The sequence below is a fragment of the Cololabis saira genome, chromosome 10, assembly GCF_033807715.1.
Source record: "Cololabis saira isolate AMF1-May2022 chromosome 10, fColSai1.1, whole genome shotgun sequence".
Classification (NCBI taxonomy): Eukaryota; Metazoa; Chordata; class Actinopteri; order Beloniformes; family Belonidae; genus Cololabis; species Cololabis saira.
Window position 1 is genome coordinate 14,901,459 of NC_084596.1, and position 15,089 is coordinate 14,916,547.

The 15,089-nt window shown below is 37.5% G+C and overlaps 1 protein-coding gene across 1 annotated transcript; it reads right to left on the reverse strand.

The window, feature by feature from the left end:
• Nucleotides 1-1,281: 1,281 nt before the first annotated feature.
• Nucleotides 1,282-14,149, reverse strand: rab12 (RAB12, member RAS oncogene family). Its single transcript, XM_061731782.1, has 6 exons — nt 13,770-14,149; nt 12,316-12,376; nt 9,450-9,588; nt 8,439-8,528; nt 6,238-6,342; nt 1,282-3,510 (listed from the first exon to the last, which is right to left on the reverse strand). Exons 1-6 carry the CDS (start codon nt 13,978-13,980, stop codon nt 3,403-3,405), a joined length of 714 nt encoding a protein of 237 aa, XP_061587766.1. The 5' UTR covers nt 13,981-14,149; the 3' UTR covers nt 1,282-3,402.
• Between the last annotated feature and the right edge of the window lie 940 nt (nt 14,150-15,089).

A 15,089-nucleotide genomic window follows, 5' to 3' on the forward strand; every position in this document is an offset into this window, starting at 1 on the left:
TTACAGCTTAAGAAAACTCAAATATCCTATCTCAAAAAATTTGAATATTCTGGGAATCTTAATCTTAAAATGTAAACCATAATCAGCAATATTAAAATAATAAAAGGCTTGCAATATTTCAGTTGATTTGTAATGGATCCAGAATGTATGACATTTTTGTTTTTTTTTTTAATTGCATTACAGAAAATAAAGAACTTTATCACAATATTCTAATTTTCTGAGACAGTCCTGTACTGTATATACAATTTTAAAGTGAAAGGTGCAGGAGTATGAGGTAGACATTGAAAGGTGCATTGTTACAGCATATGATTGTGGTTATCATTATTATTATTGCACAGTGGTTGATTACTCTGAGACTATGAGTGATGAGAGTTCATCAGAGCAACAGCTTGGGGGAAGAAACTGTCTCTGTCTGGAGGTTTTGGAGTACAGAGCTCTGTAGCGCCGTCCAGAGGGGAGGAGTTCAAAACAGACTGTCCTGGGTGTGAGGGGTCTGCAGGCAAGGCAAGTTTATTTATATAGCACAATTCAACACAAGGTAATTCAAAGTGCTTTACATCAACATTTAAAGCGGCAAGACATAATTAGACAGTAAATAACAAATAAAATGAAATAAAATTATGAGAAAAGAAGGTAAAATAATAAAAAGCACAAGTTGCTGAAAACTAAGGGCAGTAGAGTACCGCAGGTACACATCTCATTTGCAGTTTTCAGAAGTAGGCCTATTTAATTTAAGAGTACAAATACTTAAATACCAAATAAATGAAAAAATAAAATGATAAGAATAGAGGTAAAATAATAAAAAGCACAAGTTGTTAAAAAGTAAGGGCAGTAGAGTACATCAGGTAAGTATTTAATTTAGGAGTACGCTTCAGTAAACAGTAATGTTTTTAGCCCTGATTTAAAGGAGCTGACAGTTGGAGCAGACCTCAGGTCTACAGGAAGTTTGTTCCACCAGTGAGGAGCAGAATAACTGAACGCTGCCTCACAGAGATGTTACCTGCCCGTTTCCTGGTCCTGGACCGGTACAGGTCCCGTTTCCTGGTCCTGGACCGGTACAGGTGCTGTTTCCTGGTCCTGGACCGGTACAGGTCCTGGATAGATGGGAGGTTAGTCCCAATTATCCTCTCCGTGCAAACCACGACCACAACCTAGACCAGGACCTGGTCTATTTCGATGAGCACACTATTGGCAATTAGAAACGCTTGAAAGTCCACATATTTCATTTTTAAAAACATTTTCCCCGACAGTTGAATAAAAAACGACAAAAAATCCTCGTAATAAATATAGACATCTTTAATTGCATTTCATTAGTTCAAGAATGCCACAAGTTATAAATACAATTCTGCTTTAAACATGCCAAAACTTGTCAAAGATTTATAACAGGTTAAATACAAAGTACAGTTTTCCATGTTTTAAGAATACACATTGCAAATAAAAGCATTTTAAAATGTAGTATTAGGCTTGGCTGTCAAAATAAAGTCCACAGGGTTAGTGCTAAAGAGTCAAGAATGACAAATGAAAGATTTCATTCCCCAAAAAATAAAATACTCCAATGCTGCAAAGTCTTCTGCTGGCTGATAATCTCATTATTTGGCATGAAACCACTCATCTGTTAAGAGTATTTTATTAAATGATGTAGATTCAACAAAACTTTAATTACAATTGTAAAACTGATATGAAGTCAGTTTGAGTCATTACAAATCGGGTCCTTGGAGTGGGCTCCTCCCTCTTGACCTCCAGACTACAGCTTTTTCCTCAGCATGTTACAACAAAACAGAAACAATCAGTGCTACACTTTTTATATTGCAAAAATTTCAAAATAAAAGACAAAAATGAAAAGGACTGTTAATGTCTATGAACACAGAAGGGATGACATTACACTTTCATCCATGTGCTGGTCCGTAAACGGGTCATTTCATGAAATCAATCCTTCTATTTCTTTGCTGCACTGTCAAAAAAGTAGGATGATCTACAGGCAGGAATTCAATTTAAAATTTTAACTCTGAGAACAAGCAATTTATATCCAAAGTCTAACCCAAAATTATGATACAGGAATAACCCAGATGGGAAAAACTACTCTGGCTGGAGAGTGAAGGTAACTTAGTAGTTATTCAGTTGGATGCGGTCTGCAACTTGGCCACTAGATGTCACTGCGTCACACACACCAGACCTTTAATTCATTATAAAACTCAAACAACCCGAGTGTTATCAAAAACATGTGCAGTTATAAGCCGATCAGTTTCCTGAGTCATTCCAACACTGAACAAACCTTGCACTTTTCCCCCGGAAGGAAAACTCCTCTACTATATTTTAATTCAAGGGAGAAGCATCAAAACACTAAAGAAATATTAATTGGAAGGACAAAAAGGATAGAACCATGTAAGTGGGATAGTTTTTCATGGTTTCCATTACCTCAAACCAGCGACACACATGGAGAATTCCCCTTTACAAACACATCACTCAGAGACTACATTACCCATCTCTCCTCAAATATCCATCCCACGAAGAACTAAGGGTGTGAAACAGCCGACATCTGCCACTGCTGACCGTTACTGCGCTAAACTACGAGTAGTGTGCTTTCCTATCCTGCATGTCAGCTTTACTTAAGATGGATCGTAGTGCAAATATCACAAATCTGAACATAGCAATTCCAGCCACTTTAATACTTTAAAGGCAGAGCAATACAACCCGATATCAAAACCACCACACAACCACCTATTGCCGGTTACAAATATCTGCACCCCATCCAGTCATTGCTGCACCCCACCATATTTACACAATGTGCTTTTGTTTACCTCAACTGAACCTATGACCTAAAACTAATACATAAGATATAAAACTACTTTGACCATTGACCCAGAGTTTTACCGAAGCTGGGGAAACATGACACTTTTCCATGTGAGAGAGAAGATTATTGGCCTGACTTGGACAATGTTAAACATACTGTCAAGTATGAGTCAAAATATGATAAGAAGGGGTAAAAAAACAAACGGGGGAAAAAAAAAAAAGCTGTAAGGCCCTCATTACTTCTCCCTCTTCAGAAAATGTGCAACTTCTATCAGAGGAAGGCACCTGTGAAAGTACAGATAGCCTAACTGTCTCAACAATGAGGTAGTCTGGGTCATGTGCAGACAGAAAGGTGGTTGGAAGTGGGTGATTCTCCAGACCTAAGTATTAGTGTGTGCTGCATATCATAGTGTTCAGTAACAAACAAGGGGAAGGAATGGGGGAAGAGGATAATACTGCTTAGTTGGGAGTCCATGCATCATTCACAGCAGCTTTCAACAATTACAAAGTGCTGCTGTGTGCTGCCCCCTCGTGGCCAGATTTGTACACTGTATGTGTGAGTGAGGGTGTGTGCTTTGTATGAGCTGGTGGGGAGGAGCGGGGCTTTGATGCTCAACAACAGCGTATGCGGGGAGGGGGCAACTCTGGTGGAACTTCTGGTTCAGGCTGCAGAGACAGGACACTGTTGGAAAGCTCCTGGTTGGGAACTTCGAGAGGCATCTGTTGGATCAGGAACAGAGTCGCATCATTAGTCATTTGGTGTGAGTAATCAGAGACAGAATACGATCTATTCAGTTCGCTTTTTGAAAAACTGTACCATTGCTTGGTACATTTCACTTGTTTGATGAAGACAGTGAAAGAATGTTAAATGTCTACTTCCAAGCAGACTCAAGTATATTGTCCTTTGAGGTTAAACTAATACAGATTATAGATCAGTGGTCGGCAACCCAAAATGTTGAAAGAGCCATATTGGACCAAAAACACAAAAAACAAATATATCTGGAGCTGCAAAAAATGAAAAGTCTTGTATAAGCCTTAGAATGAAGGCAAATGGCGAAAGGCGAAATGTCGAGAAAAGTCGAAATGTTGAGAAAAAAGTAAAAATGTCGAGAAAAAAAGACGAAATGTCGAGATTAATGTTGAAGTACAATCTCGAGGAAAAAGTCAAAATGTTGAGAAAAAAGTCGAAATGTCGAGATTAAAAAGGAAAGGAAAAAGGAAAAAAAAAGATAAAAAAGGAAAAAAAGAAGAAAAAAGGGATAAAAAAAGAAAGAAAGAGAAAAAAAGAAGAAAAAAAAAGAAAAAAAGGAAAAAAAAGGTCAAACATTTTTGAAAAAGCTCCAGGAGCCACTAGGGCGGCGCTAAAGAGCCGCATGCAGCTCTAGAGCCGCAGGTTGCCGACCCCTTTTATAGATTAATTAATCCAAAAGCTAAATTTCAATTAAGTAAAATTGATGATGTTAACTGACGGGCAGCTAACTATGTAAATTAACTTTATGGGTAAGTTCATAGAAATAATGTGGAAACAATGGTATAAAACAGTTTGTCAGTGAAAGTGCAGCGTTTTTGTCTGCTAAAATGGAGATGCAAAAGGACCCCCGTCCTACCACATCTTACAGATTCTTTGTTAAGCAGTAAGTAAACTGTGAACTTGAATTAATTCACAGCTGTTGGGTCTGTAAAGTCATTAAAACTCACTGAGAGGCTCCAACAATCAGAACAGATAAGTTAAGATACGGAGCATTACTTTCCAATCATGTCAAAGCAGTTACGTTTCATAAACAATAAACATACGCATCAACACCTTACAGGAAGGTGCTACATAGCTTTCCTACTCTGTGTCTGCAGCTCAAATCTGATTCTTAAATTTTCTTAATCTTTCAGGCGATTCAGCCTGCAGAAAAAAAGTCTATTGCCGCCCCAATCACTCAAAAAAGAAAGTCCCTGAGGATTAAATATTGATGCTTCATGTGTTTGTCTTCCAATTTGGAAGTGTTTGCACAGTTGGAACCAACAAAATTATGCTTCATTCATAATTTCAGGATTTCAAGGAAGACTTGAATACATCCATCAGCGCCTCTCCTCTAGACGCTCGAGACAAAACACTATTCTCCATTGATGTCCAAGTTAGAGGAAATACAACATGACTGTTCTGACTGCGGTAACTTCGACATAGAAATTTAAGACATTGGATTTGAAAATAAATGAATTAATGAATTTTAATCAATTGAATTTGCACCATTCAGACTATCATTAAAGGAGCCGTCTGTAAGAAATGTCCAAAACTGGTACTGCAGTCACTTTCAAAATATTGTTGAGCGGCGTGTACCCTCCCCCTCCTCCCCCGACCAGAGGTTGCCAGGTAGGCTGCAGAATGCAGCAGGAACGTAGGCTGCCATGGCTGCGATAATTAGAGCCGAGCTGGCAACCCGGATGCCGAAACAATACTGACTTGGTGATTGGGAGATAGGTGGAGGGTGGAGCTTCAGAAACAATACTGACTTGGTGATTGGGAGATAGGTGGAGGGTGGAGCTTCAGAAACAATACTGACTTGGTGATTGGGAGATAGGTGGAGGGTGGAGCTTCAGAAACAATACTGACTTGGTGATTGGGAGATAGGTGGAGGGTGGAGCTTCAGAAACAATACTGACTTGGTGATTGGGAGATAGGTGGAGGGTGGAGCTTCAGAAACAATACTGACTTGGTGATTGGGAGATAGGTGGAGGGTGGAGCTTCAGAAACAATACTGACTTGGTGATTGGGAGATAGGTGGAGGGTGGAGCTTCAGGCCAAAACAAAAAATGACAACATAAACATCAGTTGAGGGCTGCAATTCCTCTTTTTAAACTGGAATATCCTGGCTTGAGTGCTGTTGTCAGTGACATAAGTATTTGAAATGAACATGATTTTTAAATGTCTGTTGACATATCGGGGTCATTTTATGATTCGTTTTATTATTGCTCTTACACACAGCTCCTTTAAAAAATCTAATACGAGTCACAATGGGCAAAAAAAAAAATTGCAATTGAACTGCAGTGTGAACGTAAATGTGTGAAAGGACCTTTAAAATTCAGTAACAGTGATTACCCATCGAGTACGGGACATAAATGAATATATCTGTCATCTGAAACGATTGTACGTATTATAATAACACTAATGTAACAAGTACAGCTGGGCGATTAATCAATTTTATTTATTGAATTGGATTTGAAGACTGAAAACTGGCTATCGCTTTAATTGGCTCAACCATTTCCAAATAAAAAATTCCAGATAAAAAAAAAAGTTATAATCCAAGTCAAAAATTGGATCTTGTGTTAAAAAAATAAAATAAATAGAGATTTTATTTTTAGGCCACATCACCCAGTCTTGACAAGTACTGGAAGAACCAGTTTCAAATGGGACAATTCAATCAGTAAAGACAGAGAAAACACTGGAAACATATCAACCTTGCTGAGGATGTCATCCACTAACTTCAGGAAGATCTCATCCACATTAAAGTTATCCTTGGCACTAGCTTCGCAGAAGCGCATTCCACTTATCCGAGAGGCAAACTGTAAAACAAAGACAGGAAAACAAGCTCATTGTCTCCAAAGAACACTCAAATCAGTACATAGATTTGACTGCTACTTAAGAATAAAGGCGTCAGATGAACAACACGACATGTAACACCATGTATTGTTATAAAGTTCACAAAAGCTAAGCCAAAATGCAGAAACAGTGTGTAAGAATGAGTACGCCAATGATTTAATAGCTTGTAGAAACACCAGTCGCAGCTATAACTGCAGTTTGTGGGCATTTTTTTTAATGCACATCTCTCTTAAGACCCGTCACAGCGTTTCAGGTTCACTTTGAATGGCTGCAACACGGATCCTTTTCTCTTTGAATCATACTTTTCTAGATTTGCTGGTCTGCTCTGGATCATGATCCTGCTGCAGGACACAATACGCACTAAAAACAGTTGTTGACCTCTAGGGATGGGCGGTATGGACTAAAAAATGTATCACGACCATTTCTGGCATTTATCCCGATAACGATAAAAATGACGATAAAAAAAATACCAATTCAACTCCACCTTTGTAACTATAAATCTATCTCGCTCTCAGATCTGCCATGTTTGTTACACAAAAATGTCATCAACAGGAATTTATCCTTTCTTTCTTTCTTTCTTTCTTTCTTTCTTTCTTTCTTTCTTTCTTTCTTTCTTTCTTTCTTTCTTTCTTTCTTTCTTTCTCTTTCTTTCTTTCAGGCTCATTTCCTTCCTTCCTTCCTTCTTCCCTTCCCCTTTTCTACCTTCCTTCCTCCTTTCCTTGTTTTCTCCCTTCCTTCCTTCTTCCCTTGTTTTCTCCCTTCCTTCCTTCTTCCCTTGTTTTCTCCCTTCCTTCCTTCTTTCCTTGTTTTCTCCCTTCCTTCCTTCCTTCTTTCCTTGTTTTTTCTCTTCCTTCCTTCTTTCCTTGTTTTCTCCCTTCCTTGCTTCTTTCCTTGTTTTCTCCCTCCCTCCCTTTATCGTTTTTACCGCAAGATGACAAATTCTTACAGTGGGGAATTTTTTTGACGGCATATCGTGAACGGTAAAATATCGCCCAACGCCCATTCCTATTGACATCACATTTTTATTTAGAATAGTTTGGTAAACAGAAGAATTCATGGCTCAGTCAATAACTGTAAAAATAAGTCCACATCATCCCACCTTCCAAAAACACAAAGGCATGATTCAGTTCAGTTCAATTAAATCATTATTTATTGAATCAGTGTGATGATTTTCACCATTCGTGGCACTTCACATTAAGGCCAAACATCTCGATGTAGCCGTTATGTTGTTTTTCTTTGCAATTTTCAGGAGTCTGGAGCCTTTGAGTGAACTTACTGGGCTGTCGACCCCACGAGAAGCTGTCATAAATGCTTCTTACTTGTCCATAATTCTTCCCACTTTAAAGTGATGGCCTCAGAATTGTTTGGAGATTGTCTGATAACCCTTCTCAGACAAAAGGGCAAAAGCAATCTCACTTTTTTCCTCCCTAGTAATGTGCTAACACACATCTGAACACTCCAGACAATCAAACTGCCACAAGTACTCTCATAAAGGAGGTCTTGCAGAAAATCAAGTGCATTTTAGCACTTGATTGCTGCCTTCTGAATCCATATCAAAACAATGAGCAGGATTCAAATAACATGAGACTGTGGACTCTGCTTGGAAATGTGTCTTTCAGCTGCAACATCAGACAGTCGGGCAATTTAACTGCATCAGTACCTGCCCCCCAATTTGAAAGGTTGAATTTTTCTCAACTTTCCACAACTGGGAATTCAGTTTGAATGTGCATGTCGTCATTCCTTTAAAAGTGACTCACATGAGTGATTAGTTTAGGCCTAAGATGTGACCGTGTTAATCCTAACAAAGTGTGTACTTTGCTTGTGACACATTGCTTCTGCATTTTTTTCTAAATAAACCCTCACAATGTTAATATTGAATTTGTTTTTGTTCATGTGAAGTTGTATTTACCAAATTTAAATAACTGGTAAATGACTAAATGCTGTTTTTTTTCCCTATTCCATTAAAAAAAAACTGATTTGAGGTGTACAGTCTTTTTTTTTCTTCAAATTTTCACATATTTTAGCATGGTGAATGAGTGAGTTTGTGTGTCGAACGCACCCTCTCTCCTTGTTGTCTGGAGATGATGCGATCAGTCTCACAGTCCAGCTTGTTCCCAACCAGCAGAAGCTCTGCTTCCTCTGAAGCATACTGACATGAAAGAGAGAGCAGAATGAAACAAATCAAAAATATCTCTTTTATAAACTGCCATGGAGGTTTTTAATGCTTCACAGAGTTGGAATTGGTGGCACTTTTTAATTAAAGCTGAATGAACAAATGATTGTACATAAAAATAAGTCTTGGCTTCCCTACTCCCACACTCCTCTTTTGAACAAACAGGAAAAACTACAGCGGCTGTCATCTTTAGAGCCAGTGTTTCAACTGTCACCTCAGTCGGCTGCAGAAACATTCCTGTGTAATCAAACACACTCTATGGAGGAACCATATGTGGATATGAGATACATTTGGACCGTTCAGTTCCAGGGGGTCTCTGAGGGTGACAGGGATCGGGGATCTGGTTGTGTTTGCACCACAGAAAAGACAGTTGACGTGAGATAACAGAGGGCCCGTGGGAGGCAGATGAGTCAAAAATTCACTGTAATATCTCTCTTTGAAAGTTCCTTCATGACATATAAGATTGATAAACCCAAGGCTGTCTCCGTGCTTTGGTACGGTTTTGACAGACGAAAAACAGCAGGGGAAAAAAATGTTAACATTTCAACAATGTAGACCTTGTTTTTAAATTTTAGATTTTCATTTTGGTTTTGTTCAAACACAACTGCTTCCCCACATGTTGGGAAATCTCCCAGTCTGATGCAGACGCTAGAAAGAGAACATATAAAACATTTTTTTATATCTTCACTATATAAAAAAAAAAAAAAAAGAGGACAGCCTGCTTCTAATAGATATAAGAACCATGGAAATGTGCCTCCAGTGTGTTGCATCTTCGTTGATGCAACACACTGGGACTTAAAAGCAAAAAGCAAAACTAACTTTGGTTGTTGATATAACTGGTTGAAGCATATGTATTATTCCTCCCACAAGAACAAAATAAATCTTTGTGTTACCTACCTTGTCAATCATTTTCATCCATTTAGGAAGGTCTTCAAACGTCTCTTGTTTTGTGATGTCATAAACAAGCACAATTCCCTTGGCTCCTCTGTAGTAGGCGGATGTGATGCTGTTGAATCTCTCCTGGCCAGCAGTGTCCCTGCAACCCAAGCGTGTAATCAAACTTCTTCAAATGACACGGGTAGATTGAATGTTTTTCAATCATTCGAGGTGACTAATACTAATAGGATCATGTCTAATAAGAAAGACTATGTGATCAGAAAAAAACATACCGATTGAATTAGACAGTTCTGTGGAGATTTTTTTATAATCTTGAGGTCAAAGAAAAATACTGGTGCTATAATTTCCCAAGATATGCAGTTTCCTGTAACGCTTGTTTGAGCTAAATCTGATCTACAGATTCAAAATGATTGCTGGATCAGCTCTAAAATTGTGGTCATTTTTAAAGTAATGTCAGTTATTTTTTTTTATTTGTGAATACGTTTAGCATCAAAATCAGATACTATTTGGAAATGAAGATACTGGATTTAAATGCTGATGATTTTCACCGCATATGTAATTTTGTTCACATGCGATGATCAGAGTTTGGATTAGAAGCAAGACAAAAGCATTTTGAGCTCCACTCACAGTTAGGGCTACTGTACCTTCAGCCAGCCAGCCTCTCCCTTTCCACCCTGTGAGTCACAGTCAGCTTATGAGCAGAAGAGTGGACAGAGACAGCAGCACAGAGGCAGGGTAAGACTGGGCAAAGCAGTGGTAGAGCTTGATGAGAGCGTTTCAACACGAGCGACGGCACGTGGTGACGACAGCGATCCTGATCAGACAGATCGAGGATGGGAAGTGTGGTCGACATGGGAAGGGTCAGGGTGGAGGTGATGAGGAGACGGGGGGACAGGAGGTTGGGTGTGAGTGGGCAGGACAGATGTTAGTGACACAAGCAATGGAGCCGCAACATTTTAGCCAAGCACCCCCACACAATCAAAACGTACAATATAGAGTATTTGAAACATTTTTTTCACATTTGGATATATTTCAGATCTTTAAACCAACTTCATGAGTTTCAGTGTGTTTGGATCATTGCATTCTGCACACTACCTGAGCCAAAGCTTTGGAGAAATCCTTCACAACCTGCTCTTTTTATGGACGACGTGTCAGGAGATCAGTGAACTTTGTGCAGGAGAGTCAAATGATGCTTAAATGCCCCTTTTTATGCAACGTAAAGGCTAGGTTAAATAAAAAAAACCCTAACTATTTCAGCTAAAACTCAGTCCCGGTTATCCCTGATCCCAGTTTTGGTACTTCTACAGCCATCTCTCTCGAAAAAAACCTAGATCTGTTGAACTGCTTTTACAGATCTGAAACCTTCCAGGGGACTGTGTATTCGGTCCGTACCAGCGCGTTTTCTAACAGCACTTTAAGGAATGTTAATCAGTTTTTTTTTCCCCAATCGCTGGAGAGTAAATGTTTCCAAAATATGATTAAGGCCTAGTCGAAGTCACAAGACAGAAGTAAAGACAACTGAATCAAATACCATCCTTCTTGTTGATTTTCTTTCCCCTCCCTGTCTGAGTATATATATTCATGGTTCCAAAGCATAAAACCCAAAGCATATATATATGCATTTTAATCTTCTTAATCTCTTTAATGTTTTTTTTTCTTGTTGATTTCTGTACATAAAACCAAATCTGCATGTATGTAAAGTTCACTATTTATTCAAATGAAAGTAATGGATGCTAGTTTATTCCAGATGAAGGAACTATATCAAAACATGTTTACTGTCTAGTGAAGACAAATGCAAGTCAAATTACTCCTATTTGTGTTTTTACTCTGAAATGAAACTATGAAGTTGTTGGTACTGAGATGTTGAACTATTATAATTCAGTAGCCATGTGAGAAATTGCAAAAGAAGATCACTTCAAAATGAGACTAGCTACACCTGATGCAAATTTTTTATACAGTATAGAATCTCTTCAGGTGGATCAGTCATATACAGAGGTCCGTGCTGTTTTCAACAGGTGGAAACATCCTTTTTTGCATTAACATTATAACTTACAAACATCCTGCTCTTGAGCAACAGTGGTGACTGCACAGGTTAAAACATGCAGGCAGCATATGAGCAGAGGGGAGAATCAAAAACGGGTTCTACCTCAACAGATTTCATAAAGAATCAGAACTGTATGCATCTAAACTTAGCAGTTCTGTTATCAATGCTGGCAGGCGCTGCAAATGCACGTGGCAAAGCAAAAATGACACGGTAGACCTAAGACATTTGTCCTGACACGCACTGAAGGCATGACAGTCTCACTCTAGTGAAGATACTACTGTAACCTTTTTGAAATACAAGATTGTAAAACAGGTGTGTTGAAGCTAAAAACCTCAATGAAACTTGGTCCTGAATTGATAAAGACTCATCAATAAGCAGAACTGATGATGCTTTGCTACTGATCAAGTCTAATTAATTCCCATCTTTATTATGAAAAATGTCTCTGCAATGCCATCAGTTATTTTGCACCTCTGCTTCCGTTTAATTACCATCTTAAAAACCTGGTACAATTTGATTTATTAAGACTGTAAAATAATGTATTTTTGAAACTAATGCAAGTATTAATTTCATGTGTATTCAGGTGTGTATGAAACTGGAAGGATGAAACTAAAGTTAATAAACATACCAATTTGACTTTCACAAGTTATATTTACATCAGAACCACCTTGTTTTTTTTGTGTTAATGAAGAAGCTGGAAGACAAAACAAGCAATGTGAAAAACTGGTAGGGTAACAGGGGCTTCAGTACCCTGTAGGGTGACAGGAAAGAGAAAAGAAAGGGAAAAAAAGACCAAAGATTTTACACATCTTTCCAGTTACTTACCAGATCTGTAACCTGATCTTCTTCCCTCTCAACTCAACTGTCTTTATTTTGAAGTCAACTCCTGTGAAGGGGATCAAAACAAACATTTAAGCAGAGATGTTTATTACCGTAGGCAGTTTTGGTCTCACATGGACCTAATTTCTTTTGGTAGGTTAACTGTATTTACAATACGTATCTATAGGACCATGTGTCCTGATTGTATCTTTAGATTCCAAAGTATGGCTGCAAATGGCAGTTTTCAGAGTTTAATACGTGTGTGCACACGCATGTAATGTGGGTGTTTTAACATGTTCTTAATACCAAAGAAATCTCAAGCTCAGAAAATAGGCAGACTTGTCATTCTTGTGACACACAGGAATGACAGGACACAAAATGGAGTTCTGGCACAGCAGCTGCTGCTCATGTGTGACTATTTTGGGACTGGACACTAAGACCAGCCACAACACAGGTCACAGGACTGTTTACCCAACTCCACACCAAGAGATAGCATTATTTTGAAGAACTTAAGCATGCCAGACCAAATTCTTTAAAAAAAATAAAAAAAATCCTGGTTTTGATTAGAGAAAGTGCAAGTGGTATTAATTATCATTTATTTAAGTGTCAAGGAAACAATTTCATTTATAGTAATTAGTTATGTACGGTGGACTCTTTACTTCCTGCACTGAATGCGTTAAACAGTCTAAAATAAACGACAAATAACAAATAACCCTGAGCACTATTCCAAGAAGGTAACATTGCTGGAAAATTAAATAAAATACAGTTTCCAATGTTCAACAAGTTACAGTTGGACTTCTGATCAGAATCAGGTTTTTTGGCTGAGGCTTTGATTCTAAGTGCACCATAGATAACTAATTATTATAAATGACAGTTTCCTTGACACTTAAACAAATGATAATTAATACCACATGCGCTTTCTCTAATCAAAACCAGGATTTTTATTTTTTTTTTAAGAATTTGGGCTCTTCAAAATAATATTGCTCAAGTTAGCCGAGCCAAGTGCCATTTAACAGTAAACAAGGAGGTAAGACTTTTACAGTATAATGAATATAATAAAGTATAAATAATAATAATAAAATATAATAATAAAGTATAATAAAAATAATATATTTTTAAATTGTTTTATCTTATGACTCTTTTTACCTTTTTCTTGAAGCACTTTGAGATTCACCGAATGGAAAGTGCATTATAAATTAAATTCATTATTATTATTATTATTATTATTATTATTATTAAGACATTAAAAGTGTTCATGTTGTTGTGGTTTTGGCAGGTTTATTCCAGTAAATAGTCGGAGCCCTGTAAAGGCTCATTTATGGTCCCGCGTTACACCAACGCAGAGGTTACGCAACGACGCCATCGTCGCCGCGTACCCTACGCCGTAACCATACGGCGTAGGCTCTGCGTCGATTTAACTTGGAAGCATAAATCATGCTTAAAACGCCTCTCGTCCTCACCTACGGTCGACTTGCAGGCTTCGCAGAAAGTGTCGTCGGTGAACCTCTCCATGATGCTCGTTTTACCGACACCGCGGGAGCCGATGATGATGATCTGGAGTTTGAAATCAGCAGGTCTGGGCGGCATCTTCCTGCGGCGGGACTGAGCCGCCGATCCCGGGGACTCCGTCCCGGAGCCGCCGGCCCTGCGAGGGTCATGGCGATGATCCATCACAAATCCCTCATTTGGAATAGCTAAATGCAAATTCAAATAGGCGTAATCTTGAAAAAAAAAGTCGGAAAAATGAATTCTACTTCCAAGTTTGTTCTGTGTCTGAGGAAGTTTGGAAAAGTTTGCTCCTCGCTGAGAGTTGTTGTTGTTCAGCCATTAGAGACTGTGGTCGCCGTGACGTCACTTCCGCTTCGGCTGACTCCGTTTTTTCCATAAAAGATTTTGATTTTTTATGGAGGAGATTTGTGTCTTAATTATTCAATCAAATAAAAGATTGCTTCAATCAAAAAATATATTTTCAATTAAAAAAAAATTCGCTTCAATCAAAAAAAAAATTTCAATCAAAGAAAAAAATATTTTTTTCACACAAGACTAATTTAATTAATTTAATTAACCCTTATATCCTTCTCATTTACTACATTCTTTCCTCAAGCCAAAAATGTACACGCACAAAAAACCTGCTATAAAATCATCATATATCCATAAAATTTCAAAGATTATCAGGATTTTAACCCTTTAAATTCCACATTGAATATGGGATTCCACTTGTTTAATTAAAAGAAAAAAGTTGATAAGACATTTATAATATAATATATACATATATATATATATATATATATATATATATATATATATATATATATATATATATATATATATATATATATATATATATATATTATTATAATACTTTGCATTTTGGCGGATCTGCCATTGTTCGTCATTTTTTTAAGTCTTGGAAAAATGCCAAAGATGACCAATAACACTGATTTCATGGCATTAATAGATTTTGTGCATTCGTCTTGATACATGTTTGGATCATGTTTTATATATATATATATATATATATATATATATATATATATATATATATATATATATATATATATATATATATATATATATACACACGCACGTATTTTAGGATATGCAAGTTGAGCTTTAAAAAAATAATTTAAAAAAGTTTATAATTATTCTGTCATGGGGATTTCAGAATGATCACTATCATACTCATCAGAATAAATTTGAGATGATTTTTTTTTGCTTTGGCGTATTCTGATGCAGCACTGTCAAAATCAGGCTTCCACTTTGTCAGACTCGTCTTTAAG